This window comes from Dromiciops gliroides, chromosome 5 (assembly GCF_019393635.1).
Source record: "Dromiciops gliroides isolate mDroGli1 chromosome 5, mDroGli1.pri, whole genome shotgun sequence".
Lineage (NCBI taxonomy): Eukaryota > Metazoa > Chordata > Mammalia > Microbiotheria > Microbiotheriidae > Dromiciops > Dromiciops gliroides.
In genome coordinates, this window is record NC_057865.1 from 11,950,568 (window position 1) to 11,970,942 (window position 20,375).

Consider the following 20,375-nt stretch of genomic DNA (forward strand, 5'->3'; position numbering starts at 1 on the left):
AGGAGTGGAGAGCTGCATCTGTAGGGAACACTCATGATAATAAGAATACAGATCATGGAGGCAGAGAATTCCATATATGTATATTTCTAGTCCTCATGATCTTTTCTTTTTTTCCTCTTATATTATTTCTTGAACTCTTTTTTGAGGAAAGAGTGAAGATCTCCCACTTTATATGGGCCTGACTCTAAGCCATGCTCCAACAGTCTGTTGCACATCCTTTACACTTTACTCAAGAGGGATTATTGACTTGGAAAGTCCTATCTAGAGAAAATAAATGAAACTAAATTGAGGTCTCATGTGTTCATAGAGTGCTTCATTTACTTGAAGAGTTCAAGGATCTTCTACTTGCTACTTTTCCTCACTCAAAACCCTCTATCAAACATGCTACTGGCATTTGGTGGTCCAATGAATAGAGGATGGGAATTAAGAGTGAGGATGGATCTGAGTTGCAAGCTTTCCTCAAGCATTGACTAGATGTGTTACCTCAAGCAAGTCATTAAGCCCTCGGTTTTTTCATCTGGAAAATGGGTATGATAAAAAACCTGCTACTTCAAGGGGTTGTGAAGCTCAAATAAATCAACACAGGAAAAGTGATTTGCAAACCTTAAACATGGCATAAATGCTAGATTTTACCATTGATGTGTCTTTACATTGGTTGTCCCTCATGCCTAGAATTCACTCCTTCATTAGTCCAACTTCTTCACAATGCTTCAAGACAAAGCTCAACCATCACTTTGGCATCAGTCCTTCACTTATTTCCCAGCTCCTTGTTGATCCCTCTTAAAAATTATCTTGTATCTATTTGCAAATATCTATATATGTATAGTTAAATCCCAATGACTGCTAATAATAAGTCCATTAAAATGATCAAATATAACTGAATTCAGACTTTTCAAAATTATAATTATGTAAAATATAGTTAGAGGGCACCGTGGTGCCATAGTAGATAGAGTGTCAGGTCTGCAGTCAAGACGAATCTTTGTCCTGAGTTCAAATCTGGCCTCAGACACTTATTAGCTGTGTGACACTGGGCAAGTCAATTAACCCTGTTTGCCTCAGTTTCCTCATCTGTAAAATGAGTTGGAGAAGGAAATGGCACAACACTCCATGTTCTCTCCCAAGAAAACTCCAAATGAGGTCATGGAGAATTGCAAATGAATGAATTAATTGGAAAGCAAAAGATGGTGATTGGTTCCATCCAATAGAAATGTGCAGTGTGACTCTGATAATGTGTCCTCTTCACAATATTTATTTATTATCACTAGTTGGTATTTCCCCAATATAGAAAAAGTTCCTTAAAGGCAGGGGTCATTTTATTTTTATCTTTGTATCCTCAGAACCTAGCACAGCAAAGGGGGCATATAGTAGGTATTAATAAATCTTTATTGATTCATTCATTGATTCATGCATTTATTTGATTTTTTATTAATTTTTTTTGCTTGCTTGTCTATTTGTTTGTTTGTTCAATGGCTTCTTTGTTTGTTTGTCTGCTCATGTTTTCCTTGATAGGAATACTGTGGAGCATTCCAAATAATTGATGGAGACTATGGTTTAAGATAAAGTCATTTTGGATGCTTCTGCCTAAAAAGTGGCCTTTTGGAGTCAATCTGGTAATGAGCCTTTCCAGAAGTATCTAGACTGGTCTTATGATGACATATATAGAATAGACATATATAGCCCTTAATCAAAGCCTTCTCATCTTAGTGGAAACTACTAAAGTTTCTTTTCTGCTGGGAAAAATTTTGAGAACACAGGGTGCCCTCTGTGCTCAGGTGAGGAATTGAAGGATAGTGGTACATTATTAGAAGAGTTGCATGGAACTCCCTTGTGGTTTGAGGTCCAGTTCTGTGATTTAATTGCTGTGGGAAACTCCCACTGCTGGATCACCATCCATGATGGAGCTCAATATCTAACTCACAACTTCCAGTTTTAGAGACTAGAGACGTTATATTGTCACACAGACAGATTGTGTCAGAGATGGAACTGGAACTTGTGTCCACTCAATTCCAAAGCCAGTCCTCTAGGTACTACCAATGTTGTCTTATCCTTGGACTAAGGATTTTAATTTGTCATATCTTAGGACCAAAGATTTGGGGAGGGACTTTAGAGTTCATTAAGACTGAGCCCCTTTTTTTTACAGATGAGGAAAGTGAGGAACAGAAAGGTCAAATTAATTCCTCAGCATCACATAACTAGTAATCATCTGAGACACATTTTGATCCCAGGTGTTTCTGACTACAAATTCTGGACCTAATGTATTTAAAAATCCAAAGTCAAAGGTTACTGATGAAAGAGAGAGAGAGAGAGAGAGAGAGAGAGAGAGAGAGAGAGAGAGAGAGAGAGAGAGAATATGAGAATGCACCTCCAATGAATAGAATGGTTAAATAGTGAAATTTTGCTTTCCGTGGCCCTGCCATTATTTACCTTTATGAGATGGATTAACTTTGATGTAACAGAAACTGTCTAAATATTTGAGAAAAGAAGAGCAAATCTCTTAAGTGTTAAGTTCTAGCACACAGTGAATATTTATTCTCCCTTCAATAGAAGAATAGGATGCTTGGGGAAAGGGAGTTTTTTGAGCAAAGTCCAAGTAAATATCAAATTTTGGGGATAGCCTTGTTATCCAGACCTTAATGGCATTTAATGATTTAATTTGCTAACTCAGTGAAGTAAATTGACTTATTCTTTATCATTATTATTTTGAAAGGACTGCTAATAAATTATGTTATAAAATCTTTATTTTTTAAAAAAAGCATCCAAGCAATACTTACAACCACAAGTTCATAAAGAAAGCTTCTCCGATTTCTGTCTGTGTGACAATCTTCCTTCAACTTCTTGACAATATAAGACACTCTTTCTGTCTCTTTGTCAACTTGCATCTGATCAAAATCTTCTGTCGTCAGCTGTGAATAACCCAGTGCATCAGCTAAAGCTTTCCAGTCCAAAATTTTTTCAGATACCAGGGTCAGCACAGTTGAATAGATGTAGGTCATCTTCTTAAAGGGCAGGGCAGCCTGTTCTAGAAGTTTCTGGGTTGTAAACACACTCTCAGACATGTCAATGACTTGTTCCCTAGAAATCACTTTGACATTTTTGCAACGCACAAGACCAAGCTTCCCCTGGAGGACTCCTACATACCATTCCTTGACTTTGGTCTGACCAATAGCTTTCACCTTACCCCCTCCAAGGAGGGCAATGTTGTCCCCTTTGAAATATTCTAGGAGGTAATCAATCTTGTGTTGCCTTAACACTGTTTTCAAAGTTACACCATAATGGATAAAGTGCAATGTTTTATCTTGAAATTTGGGATATTTAGCAGCTAGTGCTGGGAACAAAGGGTAGGACTTGATCCCTTCCATCTTCAAGGAATTTGACTGACTGGGAATCCTACTAAAGTTGGGAGCTGGGTCAGGTGTCCTTACATAAAATTGTGCCACAGGGTTCTTATTGGGCATATGGATCTGGACCAGGAATACAAATGTGTGCAAGGTCTTGCTGTCCATTGCAGAAAACAGAAATTGTTGATGGATTACTTCTCCAGCTTTTAGCTGCTCTTGTTTAATTTCTTTTCTTTGGTCATCTTCTTTCACTTTAAAATCCAGATCATGTGAGAAGACTGAAATGTGTAGATCGTGGGGCTGGTTAAGCAAAAAGGAATGTTTCCCCCAGAGCTGAAATACAACTGGAGAGACATTTTTCCCACTCCTGTTAATGTCAGTGATGGTGAGGTTGCTCGGCATATAGCTGTGTCCCCACAAAGTAAAGATGGCAGTGAAACTGGGATGGATATATTTGGGTCCATAAATTCCAACATAAATAGTTTTGTGGATATAATCCCACACACTTCTGGCTGGTGCCTGAATAGCTTTGGCTCGAGCTACAACCACTATGTACATCACATGACTTAATTCTAATAATTTCACTTGGATAGTGTCATTGTAAATATAACAGGTACTGAATTCTTTGAAGGACCCTCCTTTATTGGAGCTATGCAAACAAGTCAGCATCCCCATAACTTGGCTGAAAGGATCCTGCTTCACTTCAGCTGAGATTTTCATTTCTAACAAAATAGCTTCCTTTGTGTCTAGGTTGCTTAACCTAATTTCCAACAGTGGACTCACAGTGCATGATAGATCATGATTCAGGGTTTCTGGAGGGTCCAGGAAAGCCCTCAGGGAAATTTCTTGGAACTCTCCAGTCCTTACATGGCCCTGAGGTACATACACAGTAATGTGTGATCCTGGGAGTTGCACTGAGCCTCCTTTGTGGTCCAATTTACAAAGGATGACAGTGTCTGCCACTTGTGTCTGAGCCCAACCCGGACTGTAACTCTTTGTGTTCAAATCCAAGCATGATCGAGCCAGTTGACGTTGACTTAACCAGGCCATTTTATAAGCCTCCCGGTCATGTTGAAGCCATTCCATGTCATGACGTAAAATCTGGTCAGATATCTCTGTACTCAGGGTTGCATCCACAATGTCCAAAAGCTCTGAAACACTCTTGGATTTCCCATATTTCCTTGATGAAGACTTCCTGAGCAATTGATGAACATTTAATTCATCACCAGAAGAACTATCTTCTTCCACTTCTCGAAAAAAGAGAAAGGGGTCTTCTTTTAATATGGACGTGGTTTTTTTCTTTCCAGTATTTCTTAACTGAGCTATATCATCCAAGAATGGGTTCGAAGCAGAAAGTCCATTCCAGAATGGATTTGTTGTCTTGGAAATAGGACTGACATGCTGGGGGCTAACATCAGGCCAATCAGGAAGCACATCATTGTCTTGGCAATCTGGTTCTGAAAACCCCAAAAATAAAGTTGAGTCAACATTATCAGATAAATCTATGACACTATCATGATCATGTCTTAACAATGAAAATAAATGTTCTTGGGGCAGCTAGGTGACGCAGTGGATAGAGCACCGGTCCTAGAGTCAGGAGCACCTGAGTTCAAATCTGGTCTCAGACACTTAACACTTACTAGCTGTGTGACCCTGGGCAAGTCACTTAACCCCAATTGTCTCACTAAAAGAAAAAAAAAAGAAAAGAAATGTTCTTTTTTAATCTTACTATTTACACCCCAGGATCTGACCATGAATTTTCAAAAGCAGTTTTAGGTTTCGACAACTTTTTAAGTTTTGAAGAAAGAAGGGAAAAACTCCTCCCATTGACATCTAATGTAACAGATAATGTTACAGTCTTAAATCCTATTTAATCTTGAGATTCTCATTTCTGAATCTAATCAAGTCTCATTTATAAGAAAGAGGAAATTATTCTTAGTTTGGAGATGTATAGACCTAACCTGTTTCCTCCTGATTAATGGAATAATTGGAATATTTATTTAGCTTTGATTGTAAAAACAGCATGAGTGAAAAAACTGACCTCAGAGTCCGAAAATAATAGGTTCAAGTCTTGCCTTTGACACACGCTAGATTTGTGACCCTGACACTTTACTTTTCAATGTCTAGGAAACCCTCTAAGAATCTAAGTTTCAGCAAAATACACAACATGTTTTGGTAGAAGGAGTTTCCAATACCAATATAATCACACAGCCAGTCTCTTTCCCAATTTAATTTTGTTTCTATTATTTAGGTTGTTTTTATATGCCAGTAATCATCTGTATTAAAACCCACAAATGTTCTTAGTGGCAAGATGTTTCCAAACATCTGGGTGTTTGGCATTGTGGCATTTTTATTTTAATGATTGGTGATATTTTAAGAACCTTGCAAACTTTAAATTACTAGATGAATGTCAGCTAATCTTTTCTTTCCTTTTGATTTTCAGAGCCCTGAACACCATATTCCTTCAGGTTGGTGAAGTCACCAGAGTTTGTGGTTGTCATACATTGCTGAAGTCAATGGAGGAGAGCTTTAAATAGAGGGTGAATAATCTGTATGTCTATAAAATATCATACATATCTATTTGAAACAAGCAGTATCCAGAGGCACTGGTGTCCTATATTCAGTCAGTGCCTAATAAATGCAATAGTTCAGTATGCAGATAAACTTCAAACTGTTACCACTTAAGAGGTAAGATAAAAGGCTAGGAATTGATTAGCTAACTGACTAACTGGATAGTTGGCCAGGGAAATATCTAATAATCCAGGAGGCCATTGAAATGCCATTAACATGGACATAAGTCCAACCTTAGTTCTAATGACATGCTAAAAATCAAATCATGTATTATGGAAAATTTCAGATCCAAAAGAGCACCTATCCTCCTCTGAGCCTTCACCTGTATGGGCATGCCTCCCTTTCCCTACACTTTGGCCTTTCCACATTCCACGGATCTTTTAGGCACCTTCTCCCTCTGTCAGCTTCCTCAAACCACTCTAATTCTCAATGATATTAGCCTATTCTACATGCATAACCTTTTCTGTTTAGACTTTTTAAAAAAATTTTAAAAATAGCCCTTGTGACTTATTCAAGTATTTTCTCTTCCATTGAATTCACCCAGCATTTATGAAACAATGTGCCTGGCACTGTGGTAGGTGATGAGGATATGGAGAAAAAAAATGAATTATTGTATGCTCTCAAAGATCTAATTTTCTACTGGGGGTGGAGGGAGAGAATCCAACACAGGTAATTAAACACAGGTAGGCCAAATTCTACCTTGAATGCTCTCTGCCTTTGTGACCTGAGGCAAGTCACTTGCTTATATGGACCACAGTTTACTCATCTGCAAAATGAGGGATTGGACTAGATGGATTCTGAGCTTCCTTATTTTTTTAAAGCTATGACACACATCCTAACATATACAAAGATATCCAAAACCATTTTCAAAGGGTTAAAGACTCCTAGCAACTAAGGGAGTCAGGAAATACCCTATATAGGAGACAGCATCTGATCTGTGTTTTGATGAAAATGAGGGATTCCAAGATGTAGCAGTGAGGAAGAAGTACATTCTAGCCATGAGAGATCACCTTTGTAAGGCATGAAGAAGGGAGATGTAATGGCATAAAAGAGGGTGGATTCTGGATGACAGAGTAGAGAAAATATTCAGCTGAGCTCTCCCAACATTCCCCTCCAGAAAAATGCAAAAGTATGCCTCAAATTGAAATCTGGAATAGAGGACCCCAAAAAAAGTAAGGGTGAGGCTTTCTTCTGATCCATCACAATTTAGGAGGTCAGAAAGAGGGATCTGTGGTCTTGGTATGGAGAAAAGCCTGGTGTACTTGAAAATGTAATGCCAGTGCTGGGAATAGATGGTGGTTGCAGAAGAAGCAGTAGTTTGGGTACTCTCAAGTTAGAGATAGTGAGGGGAGAGGTCAACTGGTCAGAAAGAGATTACAGAGGACCCCTGGGTACATTGGATGCAGGAAGTGGGGTGAGTTGGCAACCCCATTGCCTATACCCACTTCTGGGTCACAATTTAAGATTAGAGAGGAATATTTTTAGTCAAAAAGGAGGAGTGGGGGGCAGCTAGGTGGTGCAGTGGATAAAGCACCGGCCCTGGATTTAGGAGTACCTGAGTTCAAATCCAGCCTCAGACACATGACACTTACTAGCTGTGTGACCCTGGGCAAGTCACTTAACCCCCCATAGCCCCGCAAAAAAAAAAAAAAAAGGAGTGACCATAATGAGCAGCATTGATTGAAATCCCAAGTAATCTGGAACCCTTTCTTGGTAAAAAACAAGAGAACAGGCTAGGAAAGCACTGACAACAACTCTCCACAGATAACATTACTTTTAAAGTACCCAAAACTTCCAAAACCCTAGAAATAGTTCCTAAAACAGCAGGGTGAAAAAAGGCTGAAGGTAGGGACAGTGCTATTTCCCTCCTACTCCCCAGTCAGGAAAATAGTCCGATGTTAAAATAAAATTTAAGTCAAGAACTAGGGTGAGAATAACAAAAACAAAACAAAACAAAAACAAAAACAAAATGGACTGTGAAAAGCAACTATAGTGACAGGAAATCTCAAAACAAACTCAGAATAAGAAAATGAAGTCAAAACATTTAAAAGCAAGTCCTCAAGGAAACTATGAATTGAACACAAACACAAACCCAATTCTGGAAGACATTTTCAAAATCAAATAACAGTAATAGAAGAAGATTTATATAAACAAATGAGAGCAAATAAAGACAATTGTGAAAAGACAACAGTTTGGGAAAAGAGAAAAAAACATAGCCTAAAAAACCCAGAATTCCCCAAAAGGAAAAAAGACAAACAAAACTTCACTGATGAAAAGAACTATAAAAATGAAATTTGCCAAATGGAAAAAAGAGTACAAAAGCTCACTAAAAATACTTATATCTTAAAAATTAGAATTGGGCAAGTGGATGCTAATGACTACATGAAACATCAAGAAATCAAAAACCAAAATCAAAAGAATAGGGGAAATAGAAGAAAACATGAAATGTCTCATCAGAAAAATAGCTGACATGGAAAATATGTTGAGAAGAAATGTTTTAAGAATTATTAGACTCCCCAAAAGCCATGATAAAAAAATGCATGAACATTATATTTCAAGTAATTATCAAGGAGAAACACCCTGATATTATAGAAAAAGAATAATATGTAATTTTTTAAATCACTAATAACTACCTAAGAAAGATACCAAAATGAAAAATCCCAAGAATATTGTGGCAAAATTCGTGAGCTTCCAGGTAAAAGAAAAATACTTTAAGTAGGCAAAAAGAAACCGTTCAACCATTGTGGAGCCATAGTCAGGAACACAAAATATTTAACAGCTACCACATTAAAGGAGTGGAGAGTTTAAAATACAATATTTCAGAATGCAAAATATCTGGGTTTATAACCAAAATAAAATGCACTGCAAAACTTTGTATAGTCCTTCAAGGGAAAAAATTAATATTTAATATCATAAAGGGATTTCAAGCATTCTTGAGGAATAGGAAAGCATAGTAACTGTGATTTCAGACAAAGCAAAAACAAAAACAGACCTAACCAAAAGAGATAAGCAGGGAAATTATATCTTGATAAAAAAGGTTCTATAGACAATGAAATAATATCAATATTAAACAAATTATGTACGAAATGACATAAGCTCAAAATTCTCAAAGGAAAAGTTAAATGAATTACATAAGGATATAGTTCAATTATACAAGTGGGAAATGCTAATTTTCCCTTCTCAGAGCTAGATAAATCCTACCATAAAATATACAAGAAAGAAGTTTAAATGAACACAATCTTAGAAAATTCAGATGATAGACCTCTAAAGAAAACAGAATGGGAATAAAAATTAGTATACCGTTTGTTCTCTGCTATATGTGGCACTTTCACAAAAATGGAGTATGGATTAGGGTGCAAATCCTCACAACTGAATGTGGAAAAGTAGAAATGTTAAATACACCCTTTTCAGAACATAATGCAATAAAAACTTCAGTAAGGGGCCAACAGAATATATTAAAAATTAATTAGAAACGAAATCATTTAATCCTAAAAAATGAGTGTGTCAAAGAACAATCATAGAAATAATCAATTATTTTATTAAAGAGAATGATGACAATGAAATAAAATAATAAAATTTGCAGAATGCAACCAAACCACTGATTAGCAGAAAACACTAATCACAAAAGAGCGAAAGAGCAGATCTATAAATCAGGAATACAATTTAAAAATAGGAAAAGGAAAAGAATTAACCCCTCCCCCCAATTAAAGACTAAAATTGAAATTTTGATCATCAAAGGAGATAGAAATAAAATTGATAGTTTAAAAAACTATTGGACTACTAAGAAAAACTAGGAGTTGGTTTTATGTAAAAAATAGATAATCCACTGGTTAATTTGATTTTTTTAGACATATAAAACCAAATTGCCATTATACAAAATGAAAAAGGTAAATGCACCACCCATAAAGATGAAACTGAAGCAACTATTAGGAACAATTTTGCCCAGTAAAATTTACAAGCTAAGTGAAAGGGATGAATCAATTGCCTTGATTAACAAAAGAGGAAACAGAAGACTAAAATAACTATCTTGGAAAAAGAAAATGAACATGCCAAAGATGAGTTCCCTAAGAAAAAATTCCCAGCACCAGGTGAATTTATGAGTAAATGCTACTAAATATTTATAGAACAATTAATTCCAATGTTGAATAAACTACTTGAAAAAATGGTAAATGAGTCCTACTAAATTCCTTTTATGACATAAATATGATTTGAATTCTAAACCAGGAAAAATACAGAGAAAGAAAACTATAGGCCAATTTTCTGAGTGAAAATTGAAGCAAAAACATCAAATATTAGCAAGGAACTTATAGAAATATATCACAAAGATCTTAATCTATGACAGGTGAAATTTATGTCAGGAATGCAAGGCTGGTTCAATATTAGGAAAACCATCAGTATAATTGACCAAAGGAATAAAGAAAAAAGCTAATATGATTTCTATCAATAGATGCAGAAAAAGCTTTTGATAAAATACAACATCCATTCCTATTGAAAACATTAGAATGCATACAAATCGATGAAGTCTTTTTAAAAAAAATGATAAGTGGCTTCAATCTAAAACCAAAAACAAGCATTATCTGTAACAGAGATAAAATTGAAGGCTTCCCAATAAGATTGGGATGAAACAAGAATGTTCATTATCACCACTAGTTTCAATAGCATACTAGGAAAGCTAGCTATAGCAATAAGATAAGGTAATTGGAGGAATAAAAATAGGCAATGAAGGAAGAAAGCTATCGTTCTTTGCATATGATATGAGGATATACTTACAGACCCCTAGAGAATCAAATAAAAAAAAAACTAGTTGAAAAAATTCATAGCTAGCAATGTTTCAGGGTATAAAATAAACTCATATAAATCATTGGAGTTGCTATATAGTATCAACAAAACCCATTAGGAAGAGGCAGAAAGAGAAATTTCATTTCAAATAGATAAAGACAATATAAAATACTTGGGAATCTACCTGCTAAGACAAACCCAGGGACTATATTAATACAATTGCAAAACACTTTTTGCATAAAAACATATCTGAACAATTGGAGAAATAATAATTACTCATGATTAGGCAAAACCAATATAATTTAAATGACAATTCTACCTAAGTAAATTCATTCAATGTCATACCAATCAAACTACAAAATAATCATTTTATAGAGCTGGAAAAATCATAAAATTCATCTAGAAGAACAAAAGTTCAAGAATATTAAGGAAATCCAGTGGGAGAAAAATATGTAGGAAGGTCACCAAGGAGTATCAGATTTCAAACTATGTTACAAAGTGGTAATCATGAAAATAATTTAGTATTGACTAAGAAATAGAGGGATGGATAAGTGGAATAAATAAGGTACATGATACACAGTACTATATGACTTCAAATTATAATCCATATCATATTTCTTGTCTTCCCGAGGTACAATGTCCAAAGGGAGAAAATTTGGAATCCAATTTTTTGAATGCATAGTATTTTTACATGCAAGTGAGAAGTATCTAACAAAATTAATCAAAATTCATTAAAATGAAATTAAAGGGAAAATTGAATGGCAGACTGGTTGGATCAAGCAAAGTCTGCCAAGGTCTTTGATCAAATTCTGCCATACACAATTCCAGTGTGCTTACCTGGAGCAAGCCATAGCACCATTCAGACCTTCAGTTTCTTCATCTTTACAACAAAAATTCCTACAATTTCTAATTCAGTGTTGTTGTGTCAAATAAATTAATTCATTTGAAACTCTTTTGTGAATCTTAAATGTATATCAGTGTCAGTTATAATCATTTCTTTGTTTTCCTAAATGTTTACTTAGTAAGCCATCAATAAACATTTGTTGATTTTATTGATTCATGAATTGAATTCTCTCAAATTAAAAAAAAAGGTTTTTGTTTTTCATTTTTTGTTTTTGTTTTTGTTGTTGTTGTTGTTTGTTTGTTTTTTGTTTTTTTACCTGCTTCATCATAATGTGTGGAGGAGTTTTGTTCATCCACCAAGTTTCCTTCAGACCTACTCCTTGGAACCCCTTCAGTCTTCAAAGGAGCCTGTCCGCTAGCTGCCATGTTTCCGCCTGTGGTAGGTAGTTAGGAGGAGAAGACAAATGTCCATTTAAAACATTGCTAGAAAGTAAGTGAAGATGACATGATCCAAAGTGTCACATGGATTTAAATAGCAAAGTGCATTAAAGCAGCCTGCTTCTCCAAAGGGTTTCCCTACATACAAGGACAACTTGCATCCTAGAAGCCTTTGGTGGCTTTGCAAAGTCTAGAGACCCCTTCCCAGAATTGGTTTTCAAGACATAAAATAAAATACCATGGTTTAAAAAGGAAATTAATTATAGTGGAAGGCAATTATCAAAAAAAAATAAATAATTTCAGGGCAGCTAGGTGGTGCAGTGGATAAAGCGCCTGCCCTGGATTCAGGAGGACCTGAGTTCAAATCTGGCCTCAGACACTTGACACTTATTAGCTGTGTGACCCTGGGCAAGTCACTTAACCTCATTGCCCTGCAAAAAAAAATAGATTTCAGCTTAAAAAGCAAGAGGGTGGGGCTCAATGATGCGAACCATAAAATGGGTTGAATATAAAAACTGCCATCAGGTAGCAATGATACAGCTAGAAAGTTCTTGAAGGGCAAAGGTGTCAAGGTAGATTACAGGATTATGAGCTAAAAGAAACCTCAGAGGCCACCCAGTTCAACCTCCTCAATTTACAGATGAGGGAACTGAAGCCAAGAGAAGGAAAAATGACTTCCCAAAAGCAACACAGATAGGGAATAGCAGGACTGGCATTCTAAGTTGGACACTGTAACTTCACATTTCTCAGTCTTTATATTGGTACTATAATGGCTCATTGTTTTAGGAAAATGGTCTCATTGTGCCCTCAAATACAGGCTGAATTCATATCAGTCCCACTGTAGCTCCTCCTACATACCTAGCTGTTGCTATATTTCTTCTCCAAAATGGTAAGTTCTTCTTTTAGCCTGAAATCCAGACAAAGGGCAAAATTATGATGGTGAGAGTGACTGAAACTCCCCAAATCTCGGAGTTGGAAGAAATATTATTAGCCGTTTAGTCTAAAATGACATGGGGTCACCCATTCTCTGAAGATTCCCAGTACAGTGGCTACCTACTACCTCCTAAGAGAGTTCACCCCACTTTGAAACCACTGTAACTATTAGGAAATGTTTCCTTACATCAAACATAAATGTGTCTCTTTATTCACTCATTTGATGTGATTCTACCATCTATGGCCAATCAGATCAAATCCAAACTATGGGCCACTCCTTCAAATATGTGAACACAGCTGGCACATCTACTGTAAATCATATCTTCTCCTCACAATTTACCCATGCTTTTTTTCCCCCTGATACTCATATGTCACATCTCAAAGGCTCTCATCCTTCTGGTTGGCCTCCCTGAAGCACCATTTTTAAATTATCATTGTCTTTCCTAAAATGAAACACAATACCATGGATATAGCCTGAACAGGACAAAATAAAGAATTATCTCCCTAGTCTTTGGTGTCATGCCTTTCAATTCCACCCAAGATTACATTAACTGTTTTGTGCTGTCAAATCAAAATTCTGAGCTATATTTAGCTTTTAGTCTATGCAAAAACCTCCAATCTGTTTTCTTTCTTTTTTTTTTTTGGCTTTTTCTTTTTTTTTTTCCAGGGCAACGAGTGTTAAATGACTTTCCCAGGGTCACTCAGCTAGTAAGTGTCAAGTGTCTGAGGCCAGATATGAATTTAGGCCCTTCTAAATCCAGGGCCAGTGATTTATCCACTGTGCCACCTAGCTACCCCTGTGTTTTCTTTTTCTTTCAAAAAAAGTGATTAACTATTTATCTTCCATCATGTACTTATGAAATTATGAGACTTTTGTGAATTTTTAACACATATAAATATTTTTATTCAGCTCTTTTAAATAATCATATGTTTAATCTACTGTGATAGGCATATAATCTAGTTTTATGTCATCTACAAATTTCATTAGCATGAAACCTACCTGGTTTCTAAGACATTGATGAGTTATTAAGTAGCACAAAGCTAAGCAAGTTCAAATCCCTGGAGTATTTCACTAGAGATTTTCCAAGTTGACAATCCACGAATCTATACACTTTGAATATCACCATTTAAACAATTTTGAGTCCATCTAAGCTTTACAACCAACAAATTTCCATATTGTTCACAAGAATAACATGAAATTCTTTTTTCATGATTTATTAAAATACCAACAAATGATATGTATAACATTCAACCTCACTATCACTTCTTTCTCTGTCTGAAGTTTTGGGAGTTTTTTGACTGTTTTCTCTCACAACCTAGCTAATGTGGGAATGTTTTCCATGACTACTCATGTATAACTTATTTTGAAATGCTTGAGTTCTAGTGGGTGGGGGTTGGGAATGGAGGAAGAAGAGAAGCTGGAACAATTTTTTTTTTAAATTGATGTTAAAATTTGTTTTTAGATATATTTTGGAAAATAAAATTCTATTCAAAAAAAAATAAAATAAATCAACTAACAACAACAATAAAAAGAATACCACCCTCACCCAATAACAAAAAAACAAAAAAACAAACATTCAACCTGATCTTGCCACCTGGTGTCCCTGTATAGAAAGGAAAACAGGTAACCTTAGTAAAACCTGTTGAAGTTTTGATGGGTTTTTGTAATCATTGATTCCCTTTCTGAATGTTTATTAGTCACCCCTTTATTTTGAAAATATGCATATATATGCGTGTGTTTGTGTGTACATATATATGTATATGTGTGTGTGCATATATATAGATATATATTTTTCCCCTTGGTCTTTTGTATTACATCATTTGGACTTCCCAATATATCCATTATCCTTATCCCTCCAAAAAACTATCACTTACAAAGAACTGAAAAAAAAGCTTGGAGAGAGACAGGGCAGCTAGGTAGTACTGTAATGTTTGCAAAAATGCAGTTTTCTTAACAGTCCTATGAGATTGCTGATGCAGGTTTTATTACATCAATGTTATAGATGAGGAAAATGGGGTTCAGGGAAGTTAAGGTACTTCCTTGAAGTCACACAGCTAGCATCCATTTTAAAAAATGGAACTTTGCTCCTTAATATAAACCCCTATTTTTACTACTGCTCCACTCTGTGATTTTGAAAGCACAGAAAGGTTGTCCATGTCCTCTGGGTATCTTCATTTGAACCATAGCTCCTCTGTCAGCACACCAGCCCACTACATAGTTACCTATTACCAATGTAAATCATAGCAATGGTAATAATAGCAAAGATTTATATAGCACTTCCTAAGTGCCAGGCACTGTGCTAAGTACTTTCCAATTGTTATCTCATTTGATCTTCACAACAACCCTGGGGATTGTGTATCATTATTACCCTCATTATATAGACAAGAAAACTAAGGCAAACAGAGGTTAAGGGATTTGCCCAAGGTAAGTGTCTGAGGCCAGATTTGAATGCAGGTCTTCTTGACTACAGGCCCAGGGCTCTAGTTCCCATACCACTAAACTGATAGAATGGGCCGGAGACCACCTGACATCTGGTAACCTGTTTGTTTTTTGTTTTTTGTTGTTTTGTTTTTAGGCAGGGCAATGAGGGTTAAGTGACTTGCCCAGGATCAGACAGCTAGTAAATGTCAAGTGTCTGAGGCCAGACTTGAACTCAGATCCTCCTGAATCCAGGGCCAGTGCTTTATCCACTGCACCATGTGGCTGCCCTTGGTAACCCGTTTTTGACAACCAATGCCCTTTTCCATGAGTCAATGGCTGGCTTTAGCCATTTCTCCTCATTCCTTTCTCAGACTGTGTCAATAACTGCCCCCTGTGTTATCATAGCCTAGGGATTCTAGATCTGAAAATCTGTTCTTGTGAAATAATATCGAAGGTCCAGATTTGAACCATGTTCTGGTGGGCATCTTCAGTGAGGCTAGCGGAAGTTCAGAGGATATATCCATTTGTTTAGAATGCCTTTTCCTCTCAGGAATTAGAGCAACTGGACCTCATTTGAATTCCACCAAAAGAAAATTAACTCATTAATCATTTAAGAAAAGTTGAGACTTTCTGCACTGATTAACACTGAAACACACTAACATAGGGATTGGATGGTGGATACCAAATATCCAGTTAGTAAAGGGATCATAGAAATCATGAATCTAAATCATAGAAATGGATGCAAATTGCTTTATTTCTCTTAGCTCATTTGAACTGTCGAATATTTCTATGGGACATTGACCATTTTTCACCTCTTATAGATGAGAAAGCTGAGGAACTGAGAGCTTAAATGACCTATCCAAGGTCATATAGCCAGTAAATGTTTTAGGTTGCATTTGAACCCAGATTTTCAACTCTAACATCAGTGTCTATCCAGTATCCCAAACCACATCTAAACAAAGTGATATAAGCAAGACATCTAGAAGAACAGAAGAAATGTCTCTCATTCCCTATCTCTAAAGACCAGGTCAACTTACTTCCCCAATGTAAAAAAAATAAATAAATAAAATTACTAAATGTCAGTTTCAATACAGACTTTCACACTGACTTGGGAGGTGGCCTCAGAGTTAGGAAGACCTCAGTGAGAATCCTGCCTCTAGAATATCTTATGAAAACCTCTCAGTCTCCCCAGGCAATTCTCAAAAATGATCAACTGTAGAGAAAGCAAAGATGTCCACTGAAGGATGAAGTTCTCTACAAATAGTTCCCTCTATTAAAAATTATAGGCAAGGCAACAAACAAAAATGAAAGAAGTGTCTCCAGCGATACAAAGGATTCTGCCTAGCCCAGGTAGATAAGTTTGCATGGATATGACTGGCATGTCAGAGGAGGCTCTAAGAGCAAATGATGGTGGCTTCCAGATAGTTCTGAAAAGTAAACTGATCCAAGAAGTTGACTGCTTTACTGTGAATATATTTACAAATGACCCTTTTAAGCCAAATCAAATCAACAGATATCTATTGATTGTCTACTCTGGGCAAAGCCCTTCTCTAAGTACTTGGGAATTCCCAAGCCATTACTAAATGTTCTCAAATAGATTTTACAGATAGTTTAAGAATCAGAGAGTTTTCCCAAGGTCAAAGCAAAGCCATGGAACAGTCCAGAAAGAAGCACCTTGTTGTTCTCAAAGTACATGACCTGAACACAACAATTCTATCAGCCAACTTAGTTGGTTCTTTCCATTGGGGCCTCTCTCAATATTCTTCATAAGCTTCTTTCACTCTAGTGCAACAGTCTAACGGAATGTAAGTTCTGTGAGAGCAGTGGTGATGCTTTATTGAAAACTGATGTCTCTCTGATTGTCTACTCAAGTGTTCTGTGCACACAGATGTATTTTCAGAGCTTCAGCAAAACTGTCAAAGTCGCCTTCGAAGGATCTTAGATGTAAGTCTAGCAGGGATCTCAGAGGTGAATTGTTCCAATTAATACGTGAGGAAATTCAAGCCCAGGAAAGCTAAGCAATTTGCTTAAGATCATATGAGTACTGAGAATCAAAAGTTAGATTTGAACCCAGACATTAGCACTCTGGAGTCTGTGTTGTTTTTACTGACCCATCTCTCCTTGGTTATCTAGAGCAGGGCTTCTTAAACTTTTTCCACTCGCGACCTCCTTTCAGCCAAGAAATGTTTATGCAACCCCAGATATATAAGTATTTAAAAGAGCTTTATGTAGCTTTATACTGTTGCCAAGTTTTTTGCAACCCCCACATTCAGTTATGTGACGCCATATGAAGTAGCATTCCACATTTTAAGAAGCTTTGGACTATAGCATAGGTGTCACATACAGAGCCAGAGGGTTACATAAAGCCAACAAAAATTCTGAGTTCATCTTAAATCAGATTAAAAAGTAATAGAAAATATTTAACAAGCTAAGTAAAAATACAATAAAACATAGATATCATTACATTTTAAAACCAAGTCACTACTTGCCCTGCAGGGATCCTTATGAGTGGTTTAGTGGGACACATTTCTATTTGAGTTTGACACACCTGGGTTGGAGAATGAATGTCTGTCTCTCTCTCTCTCTCTCTCTCTTTCTGTGTGTGTGCACATTTGTGACTCACACACATACACATACACATTCCTATATTGATAGATATAAAGACAGAAACAGAGAGATAGTATAACAAGGTAATTTGTTACACTGCCCCCATATCAGAAGGCTGAATATCCTCATGATCCTAGCAATAAAGTCCTTTTCCCATTATGTTAAATCAGAATACTCATAGAGTAACTGTTAATTCCCCAGAAAAGAGTAATACAAGTTACCTGAAGATGAAAATAATTATCTTTCACTAACATGAAAAAATATAAAATTAAATTATAGATTTGTACATTTAAAGCTGGATAGTACTTTAAAGTCCATTCAGTCCAATCCTATCCTTTTATAGATGAGGAAACTGAGGCTGACATCAATGAAGTGATTTCCCTAAGGTCCCGAAGCAGAACTCTAGAGTCAAGCAGTCTGAGAAATAGAATAAGAAACAATCCTATTATCCACCTGGGCCACCCCATACACAGAAGGAAACCCACTATGACATCCTGAATGAGAATCTCTGCTTAAAGACCCCCAAGGAAGGGAAATTCACAACCTCTACTTTCTGCCTATTAGAATTCTGTAAAAGTCAGTCGAGCTGTTTCCAGAGGATGTAGCTCTCTTTCCTTGGAGCAGCCCATCTGACTTTGAGACAACTCAAATGGCTTGGATGTTTTTTATGACATTGAGTCTACATTGCCCCCTTTGCAACTTCTATGCATTGCTTCCATCCATTCTTTTAGAGAAAATCATGGAGTATTTCCTGGCAGAAAGAAGCTGTTTTCCAAATATTGTCAGAGAACTGGGACAGTGTCTTGTAAACTTGAGAATGGAAAAGTTCATTTAAAAATCAAATGTTTCCTTTGATGTTTGCTTACTCTGGCAGACTTATGCAGGACTCTTTTAGAAAGGTCTGTGGAAGCATGAATTCTGCAATATGCAAATTGCATTGATCCCTCAAGACTCTGGTGCATCTTCAAATCCTGTGGTTTATTTTGTTTGCCCTAGATCATCAGAAGAGGTCTAAAATTATATTTCTCTTGGGTCTCTGGGATGGTTGAGGTGTTTACATGCCACAAGGCAAGGGACAGAACTACAAAATCATTTCCTATGTATTACTGTCAAGAAAGGTCAGCAAGCCAAGACAATGGAAATGTAGCCCCAAAGCAAAATTAAGTAATAAAATTGAACAGAAAATATAGGTAAGTGAATAAAGTAAACTTCACAAAGTTTTCTTCCTAGGAAGGCAGAAAACAAAACAACGACAAAGATATTTTACTTACTTAAGTAAATGGATATGAGTAAATGTTGTCCCAGTTTTATAAAAATTGAGTAGTCTCTGCAAGCTATAGAACAAATAGCCACACTTCCTTTCTTTTTTTTCAGGGCAATGAGGGTTAATTGACTTGCCCAGGGTCACACAGCTAGCAAGTGTCAAGTGTCTGAGGTTGCATTTGAACTCAGGTACTCCTGAATCCAGGGCCAGTGCTTTCTCCATACTTCCTTTCTTGAGAAAATTCTGAAGCAAAATATCAAAGGGGTGGTTTGTAATCATTTAGAAAGGGAAACAGTGATCATCATGAGCACATATATATGGGCTTACAAAGAACAACTCACACTGGGTTAAGCTCTTCTCTCTCTCTCTCTCTCTCTCTCTCTCTCTCTCTCTCTCTCTCTCTCTATATATATATATATATATATATATATATATACACACACAATTCATATTTACATGTATATATGTGCATGTATACATATATACATATGTATATACATATATGTATATACATATGTATATATATGATGAATTTAATTTTTTAAAAAATTGAAAGTACTACTGTACTGGTTAACCAAGGGAATACCTAGATTTTAGCACAACATTTGGTGGAACTCTAGTACTATCCTTCTAGATAAGAAGGAAAGATGCAGCTTAAGTGATAGTACATTGAAATAAATGTGGATTTAAATAAATAATTGAACTCAAAAAGCAGTGATCAATGAATTGAGGTCAACCTTGAAGAAGAAGGTCCTTAGGGGAATTCTCCCAGGAATCTGCTTTTGACCATATATTACTCAACATTTTTATCAATGACTTGGATAATTTAATTTGCTTTCTTCCTTCTGCTATCCTCTTCAATACAATTATTTATTGTCTATTTTCTATGTTTTTTATCATTATTGAGATATTGTTACTTATTCTCCAATTAGGTCTGTCTGTGCCTTTGGTTCATTTTTTTCTATATTGATTATAAAATAATAAATTTAGAGTTGGAAGGGACCTCAGAGATATTCTGATCCCAACCCTCAATTTTTAAGAGAGAACGTTTGGGCTAGGAAGGTCAGCTCACTTACCTAAAATCAGAGCGGCAATAAACATCAGAGGCAAGATGTGAACTGAGGTCCTCTGACTCCAAGGTTGATGTTTTATTGCTCTATCAACTGTACCATACTTTTAT

General features: G+C 36.2%; 1 protein-coding gene across 1 annotated transcript in view; it reads right to left on the reverse strand.

Annotated features, from left to right (window-relative positions):
* MACC1 (MET transcriptional regulator MACC1) overlaps positions 1 to 11,957 on the reverse strand; it is a 38,516-nt gene extending 26,559 nt beyond the window's left edge. Inside the window, exons 1-2 of the mRNA XM_043965073.1 lie at positions 11,849 to 11,957; positions 2,772 to 4,789 (exon numbers count right to left, since the gene is read on the reverse strand). Of these exons, the coding sequence (XP_043821008.1) occupies positions 2,772 to 4,789; positions 11,849 to 11,957 (2,127 nt within the window). The remainder of the gene's footprint in view (positions 1 to 2,771; positions 4,790 to 11,848) is intronic.
* Positions 11,958 to 20,375: the final 8,418 nt, after the last annotated feature.